Here is an 18,186-nt window from a genome sequence, read left to right on the forward strand (position 1 = left end):
GGGCTGGGCACCAGGGTTCTGAGTGCTGCCCACTGCGGGGTGAAAGAGGGTGGGCAAGGGGAGAGCCGATGTGAGGGAGGGAGAGGAGGCCTGAGAGTGCTGAACAGGTTGCTGGGCATTTGCGTTGATGGCTCAAACTTAGAGTGCGCAGGGGAAAATTGAATTTTTTGGATCCTTGGCTAGGACAGGCAGCAGAGAGTAGTTTGCTGAGCTTCGGGGCTTTAAACTTGCAGCTTCTGAGCTCCCTCTAGTAAGCAGGGGCGGGCCACGCGGGGATTTAAACTGCGCAACTCAGGCCAGCCTGAAAACAGAGAACTCCAGCAGGGGCAGCCTGAGGTCTAGAAGCCCCCTACCCAAAAGGAGGGTTCAGAGTCTGCTCTCCAAGCCACTCATCTCTGGCTCAGGGTCAAGGGCCAGCAGAGAGGCTGGGGCTGGCCTAAGGTGGGTGGGGGAAGGAAACCTGCTCAGATCTCGCCCCCACCCCCAACACACAGATCACACTCTGCCCCCTTTAGGCCAGAAGATGAGTGGGGGCCCCTCTCTCCAACAGCAGGTAGTGGCTGTTGACCCTGTGTCCACGAGTTTGATAAGTCCCTTAGAGTAATAAATGTCTCTGCAGATTCTGAGGGGCTGAGTCTCTACAGTGTTGTTAAACAGGGTAATAGTAAATCATTCAGGTTGTGTTTCAGGCTTGGAGATACTCACTGACTTGTTCAAGGCCTCTTACCTGCTTAGTTAAGTGAGGGGGCCTCCTGACTCCTGGTCTAGTGATTTTTCACCTCTACATAGTCAAGATAGTGATCTAATTTTGTCAGACAAGATGGATAAGTAGACAGGTGTTGATATTTTAGAACTATGGTTATTTGAATGGAGTTTTAAAATACTATTCCTATCATGAAAACTGCAGGGGGAAAACATCTCCCACAGCCCCAGTTCCCTATGAAAGCCACTTAGACAGGATTTTGTGAAAGGAAACTGATAGAAAATTGGATGTTTGCTGGAAAAGATACAATCAAAGAAGAGAAGTGAGTGGGGGTGGTTGGGGCGGGGGAGGAGAAACTCTCAGGGAAAATTCTGAGAACTTTGTCCTCTGTCCAGATGCTTTGGAGCAGTGTCCCCACTGCTTTTTTCTTTCTCATGCCAGTTCTGTAGGGGTTACAGAGTAAATACTTGATGGCCTTTTCTTTAACTCATCTCATTTTTCTCTTCTCTTGTAATGATGTGTTAAAGAATAGTATTTGTGTGTGTGTGAAAAAGGCATATATCAGAGAGTAAGAGGATGTGAGTGTGTAGATGGTTGTTTGTGTATGTGTGTGCTTGCATGTGTGTGTGTGTGAAAGGAGGTGTGTCTCAAAAACAGGGATTTCGAAAGGTGGGCAGAAAGAGTTGGAATTTACTGAATGCATCTTGCAACTGAGTTAGGGTCTGCACATCGCTTGTGGGATTGATGCAATGAATAATCAATTTTCAATATTCCTTACAGAAACAAAGGAGAAGAAAAATCTTCAAATTTGTGCAGGGCTGAATGATGTTAGACCCTTAGGCCTTTCTTGACAGTCCCTCAGTCATTTGACATTTATGCAACCTTCAACCAGGCTGTAAGATCCCAAGGAGAAGAACTGGAACTTTTCACTGTAGATGGCTGTCCCTTTCCCCCCATCACCTCTAGATTATTTGGCTTGTCTATGGTGCCAAGGAAGCCAAAGGGGGTTTCTTTAGTGGGTCAATTAGTTATTTTCTACATTTCAAAGACTAGACAACCTCATTCTTATACCTCACAGCTAGCTGCTTGCATCTCTGATCATAAAAGATCTAATGAAAAAATAGTTGATCAGAGGGGTCTGAAAGCCTGCTTCCTGCTGCCAGTGAGTAAGTATGCATCTGCATTTTCAAGGCTGGAGCAGGGACATTCTTCAGTAGGGGCACTGTCTGCCTCACTCTAAGTAGTAGCACTTCTGCTCAGGTGTCCTCTCCAATTTCAATCCCAGTATTTTTAAAGGAGGGGAATTCCTCACCTTGGTACAGCACTGTACCTTTTGAGGATTGTTTCATTTTACCAATTGTTTTTAGAAATCTTCACAGTCTCAACTAACAGATATGATGATTCTTATTTTATAAGGTTGTGAGTCTGGAATTTAAGAAAGTGAGTTTATTTGCTCCAAATCACATAGTAAGTATGTGAGCTTACATGTGTCAAGGCTGGGATTTGAATCTGAGTTCCAGTCTGTGATCTCAGGAGTTCTCTGGGATACTGTGCTTCCAAAGTGGGTGTGGGCTGTGGTGAGAAATAAGGTACCTCGGATACAGAGGGCCTTTGGTGCCTTTCTTTTCTACTCCTTCCTCTCCTTTACCTTTCATAGCAGTCTTTATCAAAGGTGCCTGTATGCTTTTCTAGCTATGTATCTATGCATTTATCTATGTACCTATGTATCTGTCTATCATCTGTCATTTAGATGCTCAATCCCCATTTCCAAGGAAAATCGCAGAACAAGCATCCATAATAGAATCTAAAATTTCAGCCACCTCCTTAGGAAAAAAAAAAAAAAAGTCTGGACTTGGACCTTCACAGTTCCAAGCAGCAGATGTGAATGAAGAATGCTAAAAAATAGCCATGAAATGGTAGCAAGGGCAGGGCTTAGCTCAGGCATAGATAGGAACAACAGATCACATTCCTCCATAGCATTTTGGTTCAACTTCAACTGCGTCACAAGCACTCCAGAGCTCTAGTTTGTTGTTTTCTGTAAAAGGAACAGGGAGGGGGATAATCTCCAACCTACCTCCCTTCCAGGGGTTGCTGTGAGAATAAAGTGGCGTGATTCATGTATTCATGAATCATGAATAGCTGTTTTGGTTATAAGACCTTTATGTTCTCTCAAGCCCTCAGAGTTTATAATCCTATAATTCACCCAATGAACACTTATTAAACACCTACTGTGTGTTTGGGCATGGCTATATAGAAAGCTTTTGAGCGGATGAAAAGCACAAAGCAAATTAGACATTAAATTTTCTTACCTCTTATTGGTAGAGCATCTTATTTTTTTATTCCTTCCACTACAATTTAATAGAAGCAGCAAATGAAAGGGGAAACTAATATATATGACATGGCTTGTGATACAAGCACTATTATGTGCCTTGACACATACTGAAGATAACAGTAAGACTATCTCCATCTTGTTGTATTTGATGTCACATTGCCTTATTTATACAATCCTTTGGAATGTTCATAGCATAAAGATTGCCTTTCACCACCCTGGGCTTAAGTTGTTTCTTTAGTCGACAATGTTTTAGAAGGGCATCCTGCATTCTGTGGAGTGACAACTGTGCTTATTTTACAAAAATGTTGTAATTTGTGGTGGCTTCCTGCCTTCGGATATGATCTCCCCTGGCTTGGTGGAATTAGGCTTTGATTATGTGTGCATTCACTTGATTTCATTATTTAGCATTGCAGGCTTTTGCAGCAATTAAAAGCAGGATGGATGAGGCAGTAGAAAATGTCCTGAGACTGAGGAGAACTGGGTTCTTGTCCAGACCCTTCTGTCAAATTGCGGTGTAGCCTTGGGAGGAATTCCTGCCCTCTCTGAGCCTCAGCTTTCTGAAATGTAGTATTAGATGAGGTGATGGTTAAGATTCTTTTTATCTATGAACCAGTCTAATATTCTAAGTGGTTCCTTAAACATTTTCTAAGCCAAGGATTTTCTTGAGGTATTTTAACAGTACTATCTCCCGTTTATGAGCTCTGCAGTGGCCTGATGAGCTGACTGCAAATATTGAAGACTGCTGTCCTCAGATTTAATTACCTGAGGGTATCACCACTTCATGGGATAAAATGAGTCATTTTGTTCACTGCATCTGCAGCCTGTGCTGAGATAGAGGTTATGGCATAACAACTTACAGGATAACTCGTTAATGCTCGGGATCAACGTGGCATGTGTCAGCAGATCACATCTGTGCCCAACCGTTTCCATCTAGAGACATGTGTCCCTGTCCCATGTTGTAAGGCATTAATGGGGATGTCTTATTCATCTTCACTCTCCCTGAAGATATTTGAATAATGTAGACGCAATGCCTTCTGGGCACCCAGCACCATGCACAGTCAATTTCTCAAACTCCAAAGGTCTCCAGGTGGCCAGAAGCAAAATTCTGATAATGCCATAAAGGACTGAATTTGCAGAGATTCAAACCATGGCATGAGTGCAGCTTTTGCTGTTTTCTCATAGGTGTTTACTAGTAAACATCGCATCATTCCTAACTGTTGGATAGGGCAGTGGAGGAAATTAGTCTTCTAAACTGTGAAGGCTGTAGATTTATGCCTGGCTGAGAGTATTTCCTTCTTCCTTATAATGTCAAAGCTGGTGACCTCTATAACTTTAATTTGTTTCTCCATCTGTGCCTTGCATTGCAGGAAGATATGAGAAATAGGCTTGATGCCACCCAAGGATGTTTCACCTTTATGTATTGTTGGGGATTTGATTTGGGGGTCCCTCCGGTCTTGTTCAAATTTCCCCTTTTGGAATCTGCTAATTTCTTAATTCCTTTCTGATTGAAATGAAATTATGTATTGTTTTGCTAGTGGCAGTGCAAAACTGGATGGTTTGAAAGAGAAATAGATATGGGGACAATAGACACTTTACTAAGCTGAATAATAAAATTTGAAAAATTGAATTATGCCGTTAGTTTCTATAAATTTCATCAAGTGATTTTTCAAAAAAATATTTGACCAGGAAGTAATTGAAGAGTGAAGAATGATCTATTCTGAGTAATCTCCCCTGATAGATTTACTTGTGTTAAAGCAATTCAAATTTAGTAGATTGAACAGAGTAGGTTGTTCAATGTGCTGATAGAAATTCTAATTTTATGTAATTACTTTTGAAGCCTGATATTTCCTGAATCTCAGGCCCTCTGCAAAGAACCTTCAATACGCACACGCTTATTAAAAACCAATGTTACATGTGACAGAAACATTACTCAGTTCTCACACAACCACAGAAATGGGTACTACATTATTTCTCCATTTTATGAGTAGGCCACTGAGGCTCAGAAAATTCAACTGATGTTCTTAAGGTCACATAGCTAAGAAATCATAAAGCCTGGCTTTGAACTCAGTTCTGTTTGTTTTTAACTCCAGTGCCTAGAATAGATACTTGTCCAAAGAAAATTGTCTTTAGAAATACCTCAAATTCTAGGGTAAAACCTAACTGCTTTGTTTTCATACTCTGAAAATTTCTTGATCCCATGATCACATCGGGCTGGCACCTTGGCATACTGAAGGGGAAAGAAAGACACTGTGAAGCAAGAGAGGTCTCCTGGCATCTCCTTCCCTGTGGGGAGCCTACTTTTGTGCTCAGCTTGGAAAGTGAGGCCTGAAGACAAGCATTCAGACCTCAGGAACCTGTTGTATGCCTGTCTTCAATGTTGCCCTCTCCACCCCTTCCCCACCTCATCCACCTGCCTTTTGACTGATCTTTCTGTCTCTGCTTTGGTCTTGTGTCCTACTGGTGTCTTGAGAGGGCTGAAGGCAAACAAGACAGTGTCAGTTTTGCCAGCAAAAATGCAGCATATGATTGCTCTTAAGTTTAGCCCTGTATGTTCAAGCAGGGGAGAAATGACAAACGGTTTATTCTAAGGCCTTTGATTTCCTTCGGAATTGTAAGCATCTAGGCTGACTCATCCCTCAAAGGCTTCTCTCTCTCTCTCTCTCTGACTCCTTTTTGAGCTGGTGTTGATGTGAGGTTTTACTGTTTGTTCCCACCTTATTTTTTTGAGGAAGGGAGGGACTGATTTTCAGCCTGTTTTTAGAGGAGAGAACCAGCCCTGCTCTTGGGGTTGCCAGATCTGGAAAGCCTCCAGAAGAAGAAATAGCTGAAGCTCCAAGACAGGTATGGAATGTTTGGGTTGGGGTAAGGGAAGAGGGAGAGTGATGTTAGAAGAATTAAGCCAGACATGGGTTGTGCATGTCAGGATGAGACCCTTGACTAACAGGCTCTAGACCTGATATTGTGAGTGAGGGACTGCTAGGGGTTTAGTCTGCCACTGTTGGAGACCTATGTCCTTGTGGTTAAAATGATCATTTTTATTGCAGTTTGGTGGTTGGTTTTAGGCCCAGGGACTTGTGCTTTGCAACTGGAGAAGCTTTAAAATCTATGCTAGATATTTTTTTCTTAGCTTAGTCCAAAAGTCACAGGAAGACCCCCATCCAATTATGCTGTGCCTCAGTTGTCCAGCAAGCATATTTTTGTATGTGTGATGTGGCCATTAAGGACAATGGGCAAAGAGAAATTTGTAGATAAAATTCAAAGTAGGGAATTTTCTTGGACAAAGAATTTTCTGGACAAATCATTTAGTTTGATTATTCCATGATAAACCTTCACCTACATTTTCTCTATCAAAACCCTATTATGTAATATTTGATACCTAAGATCTTCTTCATATAATATGCAGAATAAAACTCCAATGGACTTTATTTTTGATTAAAGGTTTAGGTTTCTGTGCCCCAAGTTATTTTCTTACTTAGGAACCAGCATACATATATTTACCCAAATCATAAACTTGGAAACTATCTTAAATTCTTTCCTTTACAATTAAATTTCTCCCCTAACCGTCATCAATTCTACCTAGTGTTACTGACTTAGATTAATTCACCTTGCCTCTAGGCTGACCTACCTGCTTCAGGCTCACTACCCCTACTAAGTTTTATGGCTCTCTGTGAGTTTTTCTAGGTACCAATGTGGCTTACAGGGCCATCTGTGACCTCACACCTGCCTACCCAGGTTTATCTCCTTCCATCCCTTTATTCTTCCCAAAGAAGATGACTACCTCTCTCATCTCTTTGCCTTGCATAAACTGTTCTCTCTCTCTGGATGCAATCTCCTCCTTGTCTCTAGGCAGACTTAGTTTTTTCTCTTTTCTCCTCTCACAGTACTTTGTTTATATCTTGGCTGACTGATCACAAGGTTTTGTAAATTGTTACTAAACTATATCTCCTTCTCTGTACTGTTAAATCTTTTATGAAAAGAGTATCATCTCTCTCATCCTTTGAATCTTTGGCATTTGGCACAAAGTGGGCAATTAATGCAGATTTCTCTTTTTTTCTTTTAATGAAAGGATGGAAAAACAAATGAGTAACAGAGGATGTTCAGGAAAAGATGCTGTGTATCCCTGCTGTGCAGGGATATCCCTACTAGGGGATGACGTGCTACCTGGGATTAGTTTGAGATAATGGAGACCACAAAGGAAGCCATATAAAATAGATTTGCCATTATAGTAAGAAAAAGTTTATTCTGATCACTAATTCTCTATAAGGAGTCTCTGGAATTGGTACTAAAGTGATGTTTGTTTTGGTACAAGTTGATTTTTTTCATGAAAAGTAATATAATCAAGATGCAAAATTTTGGTAAACAGAGAGGACTATCATCAAACAAAATACCACCACTTACTACCCAGGTTGTTAATATTTGAGTGCATTTCTTCCAGTTTTCTATTTTTATGCATGTGTTTCTTCACGTAACTGTAATCATAATTAATACAATTCTGTATTCTGTATTTTGTCTTTAAATGTTTTTTTTCTAACCATCACTATAGGATTGCATAATTCTCTATACTCTGGTCAGTACACGATTTATATAACTAATCTCATTGTGAGTTAGCTTTGTTCTCTTACTTCTTTGCTGCTATGGCTCATGTGCATATGGTTTTCCCTGTGCATAGGAAGATTTCATTAAGAGATTCCTAGAAGGGGCATTACTGGGGCAAAGGGCCTGGGGAAAAATTTTGGCTCCAGATCCACGTGTCCAGTTTATTTTCTGGAAGAGTTGCATAATTTTACAGTGCTCGTAGAGTAGATGAAATTCTTCTTTTTTACCTAACTCATCTATTAGTACCATGAAAAAATTTTATCAATGTTCTAACTAATTAATAGAAAATACTATTTTATTCTTGTTTCAAAATGCTTTTTATAAAACTGTAAGGCTTTTTTCTTTTTATCTTGCTTTCTTCTTTTTCTTTTTCCCCTGTTTTTGCTAATTAGGTTTTTCTCTTTTCTGGACTATCTGTCTAGAGCTGATTTTTTTTTAGTTGTTTTTTTTTTTTTTAAATAAGCAACCAGAGGCAGCTCTGCCTGAGGGTGAAGCCACCTCCCAGTTTTCCCTCCTCCTCTACCCGCCCCCCCCCATAGTTCCCTCTACCAGGTCCAGTGACAATTGGATGATGCAGTCTTGATAATCATCCGATTCCAGAATGGGTGGCTGCATTCCTTTTCTGAAGGCAGCAAGGACACGGTGCCCCAGAATCATGCCCCCTTTGCTGTTGTTGTCTGCCTTCATTATTTTAGTGAGCGTCCTGGGAGGAGCCCCAGGACACAACCCAGACCACAAGATGAAGATGGTATCAATACACAGCCTCTCGGAGCTAGAGCGTCTGAAGCTGCAAGAGACTGCCTACCAAGAACTCGTGGCCAGGCATTTCCTCTCTGAATTCAAACCTAACCGAGGTGAGCTCTACCCCGGAGTGTGGCGTCCTCGCCTTCGGGGCGAGTGAACCCCCCGGCGGGACGGGACAGAGTCGGGATCCAGGAGCGTGGGAGGGGCTTGCACTTGGTCTAGAACCAGGTCCTAGGAGTCTGGGGAACCGCGAAAGTGGGAGTTGAAGGCTGTTCTTGAATTGGAGACAAGGTAAAGAATAGTTGAGTTGGGTTCAAGCAGCGGGTGGGGGACGGTGGGGGGCTGTAAGACAGGCAGATGTCAGTGACAAACAAGTGGACAGAAGGACGAGGACAGGTGAGGAGACCCACTCACCGGGTGCAGTAGGAGAACTGGGCACAGCGAGAGGGGAGCTCAGAGGGACGCTCCTGAGAGAGGACTGGGACGGACAGAGACAAGGCGATTGGCAGAGATCGAGAGACAGTCGGGGAGAGAGACTGGCACCCAGCCAGGCGGAGAGCGGCAGGAGTGCGGGTGTAGGGGGTGGCGGCGGAAGGTGCGCTGCTCGGAGCGCTGCCCACCTCCGCAGGCTGCGGGGAGCGGCGGGACGCAGCGCGGGACAGGCTCTGAGCGCACTGGGAGACTTCAGGGGGACGGGCACAGATCTGTCCGCAGTCAGGAGGTGGGAGAGGGTCGCGCTGGCCTAGGGGCGCCCAGGCCGGGCAGGAAAGTGCAGGGGACGGGAGGTTCGCGGCGCGTGCACCACGGGAACAGCCTGAACTCAGGGAAACGCGGGGCGCGGAGACCCCGCGGGCAGCCGCTGCTGCGGGATTCGGAGCGTGGGGACTGCCAGGTGTCGCCTCTACTCCCGCTGCAGCACGGGAGCCGACGGCAGCCGGGCGTGAGCGCGCCAGCAGCAACTTGGCGACCCTCACCGCGGTGACGCGGCGGCCAGAGCCCCTCCCCTCGCCTGTTGCGTTATCCGGGCACCTTAGAGCCCCCGAATGTATGTTTTAAGTGTTGCGTTGGGAGACTACTGATGCGTAGCAAGATGCGCCGTGCGCATCCAGAGCCTTAGCTTGTCTGGTTTAGTTAAATTCTCAGTCTTACAGGTATTAGACAAGACTGGCCCTGTCGTCAGCTGGGGAAACTGAGGCAGAGAGAGAACAAACCACTTTCAGCAGGCTGGACGGAGCTGCCCCTCTTTCAGTGCTTCCCCCCTGTGCAAATCAATACACCGCGATGTTTTAGTCACTTACAGTCCTATTTGTGTGTGAATGTGCGTTTCTTTTCGTTTTTCTCTTCCCTTAGCTCTAACCACTGGCCGTCCAGACACCGTGGAGGACAGTTTTCTGATTTTAAGAGGACAAGACAGCGGTGAGGACCTCTTGTATTTTCTTTAGGAAAGAAATAAAGCGCTGCATTCCCCCACCCCCCCCCCCACATTGTGCCCCGTAGCTACTGGAGACTGGGCGGTGCCTACTAACCCTGAAGACACTCCCCCTCCCTCCCAGAAACCCCTCAGAGGGGGGTGCTATCAGGAAATGGCGCAATACCTTTGGGGCGGTCCTCTCAGACCTGCCTGAGCCTTCCCAGTGGACGCAACCTAGACAGAACATCCAGAAGACACCTCCCTCGGTGCTTTAAAATGGTCACTCCCAGCAGTACTTAAGGCAGGGACCTCCAGCCCCGACGGGGTAGTTGAGTCCTTTTCTCTAGTCCCTGCGGGGTCTTTTGGGCTTGCTCCCCTGGGAGGGGCGCTGCGGGGCTGGGTGGGGTGCAGATCCGGAGCAGGTTGACACTGGGAGATTGCCTGGAGAGGAGTACTACGCTCTCCCGCCACTTAATCGAAGGTTGCAGAACTTTGACGTCTTTCATTCTTTCTCTCCCTGGCTCCCTAGCCGTGTCGACACTCAAGACCTTTGGTGTCCGCCTGGAAGAGGTGCTGGTGAATGAGCTTACCCGCCGAAAGCACCTTGAACTGAGAGCCGAGATGCAGGTTGAAGAAGCTACCGTTCAGGCTGAGGGCCGTCGTCGGGGAAACATCGTGCAAAGGGTGTTTGGTCGCATCCGGCGCTTTTTCAGTCGCCCTAGGAATGAGCCTTCTTTGCCCCCGGAGTTCACTCGCCGTGGACGTCGAGTGAGTTAAACCTTCCAGGCTTCAGATAGGGGTCCTGAGGTGTGCTGCGGTATTGGGAAAGAGGCTCAAGGGTTGGGGCCTCAAAGGGAGGGAGACAGCCGGTTTCATTGGTAGGATGTGTGTAGCTTACCACGGAGACAGTCTCTCTGGTTCAGAATGTCACAAGGTGCTCAGGAAGGTCCGACCTGTCCTCCCCCCTTTAAGATGTTCTGATTTTTCCACAGGGTGCTGTGTCTGTGGATAGCTTGGCTGAGCTGGAGGACGGGGCCATGCTGCTGCAGACCCTGCAACTGTCAAGGGTGTCATTTCCTATTGGCCAGAGGCTTTTGGGATCTAAAAGGAACATGAGCCTCAACCCCATTGCAAAACAAATCCCCCAGGTTGTTGAAGTTTGCTGCAAGTTCATTGAGGAACATGGTAAGGGGGACCACAAATGGGTTAAATCAAAGAAGACAATGATAGAGGACGGAGGGGTATTTTTAAAATGGGGAAAGAAAAAAGGTCATGGCGTCAAGGGCTTGGGTGATGTTACCCTGCCACCAGAGAAGGCTAGGTGCAGTTCTTAAGGGAGAAAAAGGGAAATGTCATTAGGAAGTAGGTCAGAGATGTTAAATATCTTCTGGATTTTTCTTTCAGGTTTAAGTGCTGTGGGGATTTTCACCACTGAACACTCTGCACAGAAAGTGCGTCAGGTAAACTGTTTGTTCCTGGGGTAAGAAACAGCAGACAGAATTGAAAGCTGTGTTCTGACAGGTGGGGGGCTCAAGGTCTTTTGTCCAGCGCTCCTCCCATACACCATGTTATCCTCTACCTCCAGTGAAGCCTGTAAAGTGCTGAAGAAGTGACCAAGAGATAACAGAGAATGATCAAGAGGAATGATCTGTGGTGGGCAGGGCTGATGCTCCATATCTTCTCTCCTTTGTTCTAGCTTCGTGAAGAATTTGATCAAGGTCTGGATGTAGTGCTGGATGAAAATCAGAATGTGCATGATGTGGCTACACTCCTCAAGGAGTTTTTCCGTGACATGAAGGACTCTCTGCTGCCAGATGATCTGTACATGTCTTTCCTCCTGACAGCAAGTGAGTCTTCTGTCCTCTCTTATGACAAGGAAGGGAAATGTTACAGGGATCTAGGGTGCCTAATAACAGAGCTCAGGCTGCAGGACCCTCAAGAAACGGAAGCAGAATGAACATCAGAAGATGAACAACACCTCTCCAGAATACATACAAGCATTATTTGTCAATTAAAAATAAAAAAAAATCACAAAAACCTCTTCAATTTACTTTTTGTGTGTCTAAAATTCCCTTATAAATTTTTTGCTTGGTAATTTCTCTAGAGTTTCTTGAAGGTGTGTGCCCTCACTGGACAAAGAGGACTCCAGGTTGCACAGAAATATGATTTTGATGGGGGGGGACTTCTTGTTTTCAGGGCTCCTGAATTCAAATGCTTTAGAAGTAAGCAAAATCAAGTCTCAGGGGTACTCCACAGCCACCAGCAATTCTGAAACACAAACTCATCCCCTTAGTTTTGGGGTGTTGCCAAAACTAGCCCCTGAGCCGGCCTCTACTTTGCTTTCTGTAGCTTTGAAGCCCCAGGATCAGCTTTCTGCCCTGCAGTTGCTGGTCTACCTGATGCCACCTTGCCACAGCGACACCCTGGAACGTCTGCTGAAGGCCCTGCACAAAATCACTGAGAACTGCGAGGACTCCATTGGCATTGATGGACAGTTGGTAAAAGGATCTGGGGAAGGGTAGTGAGAACTGCAGGAGGGGAAGTGTGTAAAGGTTTATGTGTGGGAGTGATGGCAAAAAGAAGGATGAGAGAGAAACATACAAGGAGATACACCTATTTGCATAAGTTTTAGGACTTGCTGAAAGTCAACTTTCTGCTTTCTTTTACCTAGGTTCCTGGCAACCGCATGACTTCCACCAACTTGGCCCTGGTGTTTGGATCTGCTCTCCTGAAGAAGGGGAAGTTTGGCAAGAGAGAATCCAGGAGGACAAAACTGGGGATTGACCACTATGTAGCTTCTGTCAATGTGATCCGTGCCATGATTGACAACTGGGATGTCCTCTTCCAGGTAGGGGAGGCTTTGGATACATTTATTTTGCACATTTATCATCTGCTCACAAGACAAGGGAGTGTTGTATGTTGGCAATCAAAGCAAGCAGTCACAAAATCTCCTCATCTAGAAATACTTCTCATATTAGGTGTTCATCATGCCTGGGCACTTCATAGAGAAGAGAATAAATGGAAAGATGCTATGCAATAAAGGTTAACACTGTTAATTTAACCCTCAGGTGCCTCCCCATATTCAGAGGCAGGTTGCTAAGCGTGTGTGGAAATCCAGTCCTGAGGCTCTTGACTTTATCAGACGCAGGAATCTGAGGAAGATCCAGTGAGTTTTTGTATTTGTTCATGCTTGACCTGAAGAACATTGTCCAACGGGAGTTTACTGATTCAGATTGTCTTTAAGTCAATGGGCCAAGTAAAGACTTAATTACATTTTTCAAATTCTTTCCCATTCAGGAGTGCACGCATAAAGATGGAAGAAGATGCTCTGCTTTCTGATCCTGTGGAATCCTCTGCTGAGGCCCGTGCTGCTGTCCTTGGTCAAAGCAGACCCTTTGATGAAGGTCAGTTCTCTGTTGGAGGTCAGGCCCTTGCTGGTAATTAGTCCCTTGCTAAAGATCTGGCCCTTCATTTGGGTCAGGTCCTTGCTGAATAGTAGTTCTTGGGGAAGATGAGTCCTCCGAGGAAGAACTAGTATTTAAATATCTCTATCAAGTAGTAGTTTTGGGGGAGTTCAAAGTCTTGAGATGTCAAATGACCTTGAGATTCAAGGCCCACATCTAGAGGGTGTCCAGAGATTAGTGAAAGAGAAGGTGATGATGATACCCTAAATTGTGGTGATCTTCCACCCTTGAGGATATTGTAGAACTTGATGATGAAATTTTACAACTCATTGAGATGTTAGATTTTGAAGAAATGCCTTATTTTGATATGGCCCCAGACCCTGAAGGAGTTCCAGATGTGCAAGAAATCTTGAACCCTGGTGAAAATCTGAACAGTGACTTTGAAGAAGGACCGGACTTTGAAGACAACCAAAATTTTGACCTCGCAGAAGTTCCTTATCTTGACGTAATCCCAAACAACGAAAACGACTCCGATCCAGATGACATCCCAGGTGAGGAGGAAGCCCCAGGCATTGATGAAATCCCAGTTAATGTAGATCCCTTAGATAATGATTGTTCCCAGAGTTCTGAAGAAGATTCCAATATTGACGTGATCCCAGCTGTAGATGAAGCCACAAGTGAGGGAGCTTCAAATGCTGAAGAGATCTCTGGCCATAAAGATTCTCTAGTGGTCAATGGCATTTCAGACTCTGAAGAAGACCTTGATTTTGACAATGTCCCAGCTCTTGATGTGGTCCCGAGTCCCAAAGAAACTTCTGCAGGACAAAATCCTGAATCAAGCAGAATCCCAAGATTAATGGTTTCTGACTCTGAAGAAGATCCCAGTCTTGATGGCATCCTACACAGTAAAAAAAGATCAGATGCTGAAGAAATTCAAAATCATGAAGAAGTTTTGGCAGTTAATGGAATTGCTGGCTCTAAGGAAGACTCTTGATGTCCCAGCTCTTCATGTGGTCACAAACCCTGAAGATGCCTCCATTTTTGATGAAAATCAAGATCAGGAAGAATTCTCAGATGTGAGTGCAGTCCCAGATGAAGAAGAAGCCTTCAGCAATTCCACTGCATGAAGAAACCTCTGATGTTGGTGAAAACTAAGATTCTGTAGAAAGTCTCGCTCTAGAAGACCTTCACAATGAAATTCCAGATTTTCAGGAAGACTAAATCAGTGCTTCTGAGAATGATGAAGTGAGCATTGTGACACCCAACACTGAAGATGTCCTCAATACAGATCCAGACTCGCCACAAGACCTAGCTGTGAATCTTGAAATTATGAATGTGGAAGAGATACCAATGCCTAAAGATCCAGATCCTAAAGAAGTCCAGAATCCAAAGGCAATGCAGCTCCTTAAAGAAGATGCAGGGGTTGCACTGCCTGTAGATACTATTCTCCTTAGAAACAAGTTTCAGCCCAGCCAAGTCATAGGCTCCAGGTTTTCCCCAGACTCACTGAAGAGTGATCCCTGATTTCTCCCTTCCACTCAGTATTGTAAGCTTCAGGCCCCACCTTTGTTATTCTTTTGCTTGGTAAAATTAGGTTTGTTTTAGGTTGGTAGTGGTTGTTAGGTCGCCCTTTTCATCACCTCCCTGGTGACATTGCCCATCTGCCCTGAGCATGGGATATATATATATATATATATATATATATATATATCCTCTTTCCCCTCACCCAGATCTTACTCCAGCTTGCATAGTGTTCCTATATTTAGAGATTTGTAAGATCTCTTTTAACATATTTAGTGGGGAGAATCATTCCTATCCTACCTTTTTCACTCGTATTTTATTTAAAAGTCAAAACTATGTCTTTGGGTGCCATGCAAAGAATGAAGTCTAGAAACAGATGGAGTTAACATTGTCACTATTTTCCAGGTTCCTCTGAGGAGTCAGCTGTGCCTGCCCGTGCTGCCCGTTCCCATGACGATGAGGAAGGAGCGGGTAACCCCCCCATTCTGGAGCAAGACCGCCCATTGCTCCGTGTGCCGCGGGAGGCCAACACTGGAGCTGGCTCCTTCTTTCCTTAGATGTTTTTCCTTCTATAAGGTGCCAGACAGGGGAAAAGGGTTGGGGTAGACTTGGAATGTCACAGGAAACATTTTTGAGACACTTAAAGATACACATCTGATGGTAAGAAGGAGTTCCCCCTGATGCTCGGGTCAGGATGGGAATTCCAAACACTGCCAGCCCCTTCACTGGGGATGCTTGGTCTCTTCAGTTGGTAAAAAGAGCTATTTCTGTGTCATGTCCGGGCACCCTGGTGCTACCTTGCGATCTCTTTTACCCCCTGATCTTGGCTTTCTTTCATTACAGCCCTTTCTTTAATTGATGTTGTGTTTGTGGTGAACACCTGTCCCAGAGGAGCTCACAAATCTCGAGGTGCTTTCCCTCCCCCAAAGAGGATTGCATGCTTTTCCTGACTTTCCTACCCTCCTCCTGAGACTTTAATAGGAAAGGCCCTCAAGAGGCATGCTAGAACGTTAGGTCAGCCTACTGACAGCTGACAAACAGTTAACGCTAAATCATGTCACACCAACTCATGTCAACTCGTGTCCTCGCAGCAGCTCTGCTGCCTCAGGAATTTTTTCCAAATTATTTAGACAAATGGCTCATCAAATAGCCACTCCCCAAATTCTGTGCAGATTTTGCTCAGGTCACCCAAACAGGGAAACCTCAAGTATAAGTCTAACTAGCTTTTCTGGGGTCAATCAAAAGTTAGAGGAAAAAATTAGATTTTAGTACCTGGATTTGTTTTAAAGACGGCTGGTATTCACTCCAGTTGTCTGCAAAACGGCTAGTTAGGTAAGGACACATTAGTTCTAAGTAGCTAAGATCACCTGATTATCACAATTATCTATCGTCTCTGTAGTTCCTCTATGCAGGACGGTACAAATTTGCGGGACATGCTCTGGTAACACACAGGTATGGGTTATGTATGACATCCAAATTACAGCTGATATTCATGGATAACAACTGGTAAGATCTATAGAATGAAGAATGCATTGTATTGAGGGGTAGAAATTGAGCACATGATGGGTGATAACCGTAAATCTCGAAGATTTGTGATTGTTAAAACTTCTCTGGCATTTAATCATTAATAAACATCTGTGTTGTGACAGCAGCATATTCATGGCTTCCTGTGGATTTTTTTCTTTTTTAAATTTTGGGGATGAGTTGGAGATCTTACTAAAGATCTGAGGGGGAAAGGACATAGGGAGGAGGCATAAAGGGAGGGGTAATGTAGAGCAAAGAGCAGGTGAAAGCATGAGATGAAAGGAAGGGCCAGGTGACATGGGATAAAGGGGAGGATGTTGTATAACAAAAGGGTGGGGTGACACAGAGTCCAGGGAAAAGGTGGTGGTGAATAAAGGAGGATGGTGTGCAATAAAAAAGGGGTGACATGGGATGGGGAGGGGTGATACGGAATGAAGGGGTGGTTTGGGATAAAAAGTGGGAGACGGGATGCAGGGGAGAAGCATGTGGAACATGGAGGACAGAGTGACAGGATGAAAGTGAGAGGGTGGAATAAAAGGGATAGGCGGTGAGGCATGGGACAATGGGATGGGTCACCTGTAATACAAATGAGGGGATGGCGTGGGATAAAGGAAAAAGGTGATGTGACATGGGAAAAAGAGAAGGGCGACACGGCATGAAGTGGAGGGGATTACCCAAGATAAAGGAAGGAGTGATGTGGAATGAGGAGGCAGTGACACAGAATAACAGGAGAAGTGCCGCGACATGGGGCAAAGTGTAGAGGGTGATGTGGAATGTGAGGGATGAGGTAGTGTGGAAGAAAGGAGACTGGAGGACGACAAGTGAAAGAAAAAGTAACGGGATAAAGAGGACGTGAACTGCACGAGGGGAGTAAATGAAACAAGGATGAAGGGCTATAATTGAAAAGGGGTGAAGGGGAAACGGGAGAAAGGAATAAAGCTCAATACAAGGGCCTGTAAGTGGGAAGGGAGAGCAATAAGGGGGGACCCACCAGACATTTTCAACTGAGATATTCCCCTGAAATTAGTGAAAAATGAAACCCTAGAAACATCTGGAACATTGACAACTAAGGGTAAGATGAATAACTTGCTACTATCTGATTGATGGGACCTCCAATCTTTCTGGAAAGCTTATGGCATCATGACACACTTGGAGCTTCCTGAATCAAGAACAGAGGCCCCCAAAGTGCGTTATTTATTTCTATACAGTTGGCTATAGGAGATTTCCCTGCACAGAGCTTTATAGCCTGCAGGCATGTATCACTGAGCTTTTATAATAATAAATACAATTGTAGCTAACACTTATCGAGTTATTCTGAAGTGTCTGGCACCATGTTAAAAGCTTTACATGCATCATTTAATTTAGCATTCACAATAACCTAATGGGATAGATGCTATTGCTATCTTCATTTTGTCCTTGAGGTAAATTAGATACAGAGATGTTAAACAACCTGCCCAATACACAGCTGCTTATTGGAAAAATAGCCAGTCTTCAAATCTGGATCATTCAAATATTAGATTTTACTGGCCCATCCATCTTGAGATTCTGTCTCTGACTTAAAAAAAGTATTGTGATGTCTGCAGTCATTTGCTTTTGATTGGGATGTGCATTTTCAACAAGTAAGTTTCAAGTTTCTTCCCTACAGGTCCTTACTATCCAAATAGTATGGTAAGGACATTAGACAAAAACCGAAATCTCAGACAGGACCTAGTAGTTCTAACTGGGACTTACAAGCTAAAGCTAAAGGAAAATGCAGAGTGCATCCATTGCAATATTCTCGTTACATGAGAGTCTTAGTAGTCTTGGAGGGATAAAGAACTTGTCTTAAGGCCAGAGATCAATGATAAGATTCAGAGAGACCATACAGGACTTTATGGGGTAGAGATGTGGAAAACATTATTCCACAAAAAGTTTAGCTGCACTTTCCCCAGCTAGATAATAAATAGGAAAA

General features: G+C 44.4%; 1 protein-coding gene across 6 annotated transcripts in view; it reads left to right on the forward strand.

The window, feature by feature from the left end:
- Arhgap36 (Rho GTPase activating protein 36) overlaps window positions 1-16,367 on the forward strand; it is a 30,862-nt gene extending 14,495 nt beyond the window's left edge. For 2 of the 6 annotated variants that reach the window (XM_003461455.4, XM_023565050.2), the window contains exons 2-13: window positions 8,327-8,485; window positions 9,726-9,791; window positions 10,316-10,554; window positions 10,779-10,971; window positions 11,191-11,246; window positions 11,483-11,633; window positions 12,136-12,284; window positions 12,458-12,634; window positions 12,855-12,952; window positions 13,084-13,190; window positions 13,568-13,741; window positions 15,117-16,367. In XM_003461455.4, coding sequence (XP_003461503.1) covers window positions 8,327-8,485; window positions 9,726-9,791; window positions 10,316-10,554; window positions 10,779-10,971; window positions 11,191-11,246; window positions 11,483-11,633; window positions 12,136-12,284; window positions 12,458-12,634; window positions 12,855-12,952; window positions 13,084-13,190; window positions 13,568-13,741; window positions 15,117-15,268 — 1,721 coding nt within the window. In that variant the 3' untranslated portion in view covers window positions 15,269-16,367. Of the gene's footprint in view, window positions 1-5,762; window positions 5,877-8,167; window positions 8,486-9,725; window positions 9,792-10,315; window positions 10,555-10,778; window positions 10,972-11,190; window positions 11,247-11,482; window positions 11,634-12,135; window positions 12,285-12,457; window positions 12,635-12,854; window positions 12,953-13,083; window positions 13,191-13,567; window positions 13,742-15,116 lie in introns of those variants that run through there. The other 4 variants (XM_023565049.2, XM_023565048.2, XM_013152392.3 and 1 more) reach the window with 4 other exon arrangements.
- Window positions 16,368-18,186: the final 1,819 nt, after the last annotated feature.

The sequence above is a fragment of the Cavia porcellus genome, unplaced genomic scaffold, assembly GCF_034190915.1.
Source record: "Cavia porcellus strain 051 isolate PalLab524CR breed Dunkin Hartley unplaced genomic scaffold, mCavPor4.1 scaffold_3, whole genome shotgun sequence".
In the NCBI taxonomy this organism is placed as follows: domain Eukaryota; kingdom Metazoa; phylum Chordata; class Mammalia; order Rodentia; family Caviidae; genus Cavia; species Cavia porcellus.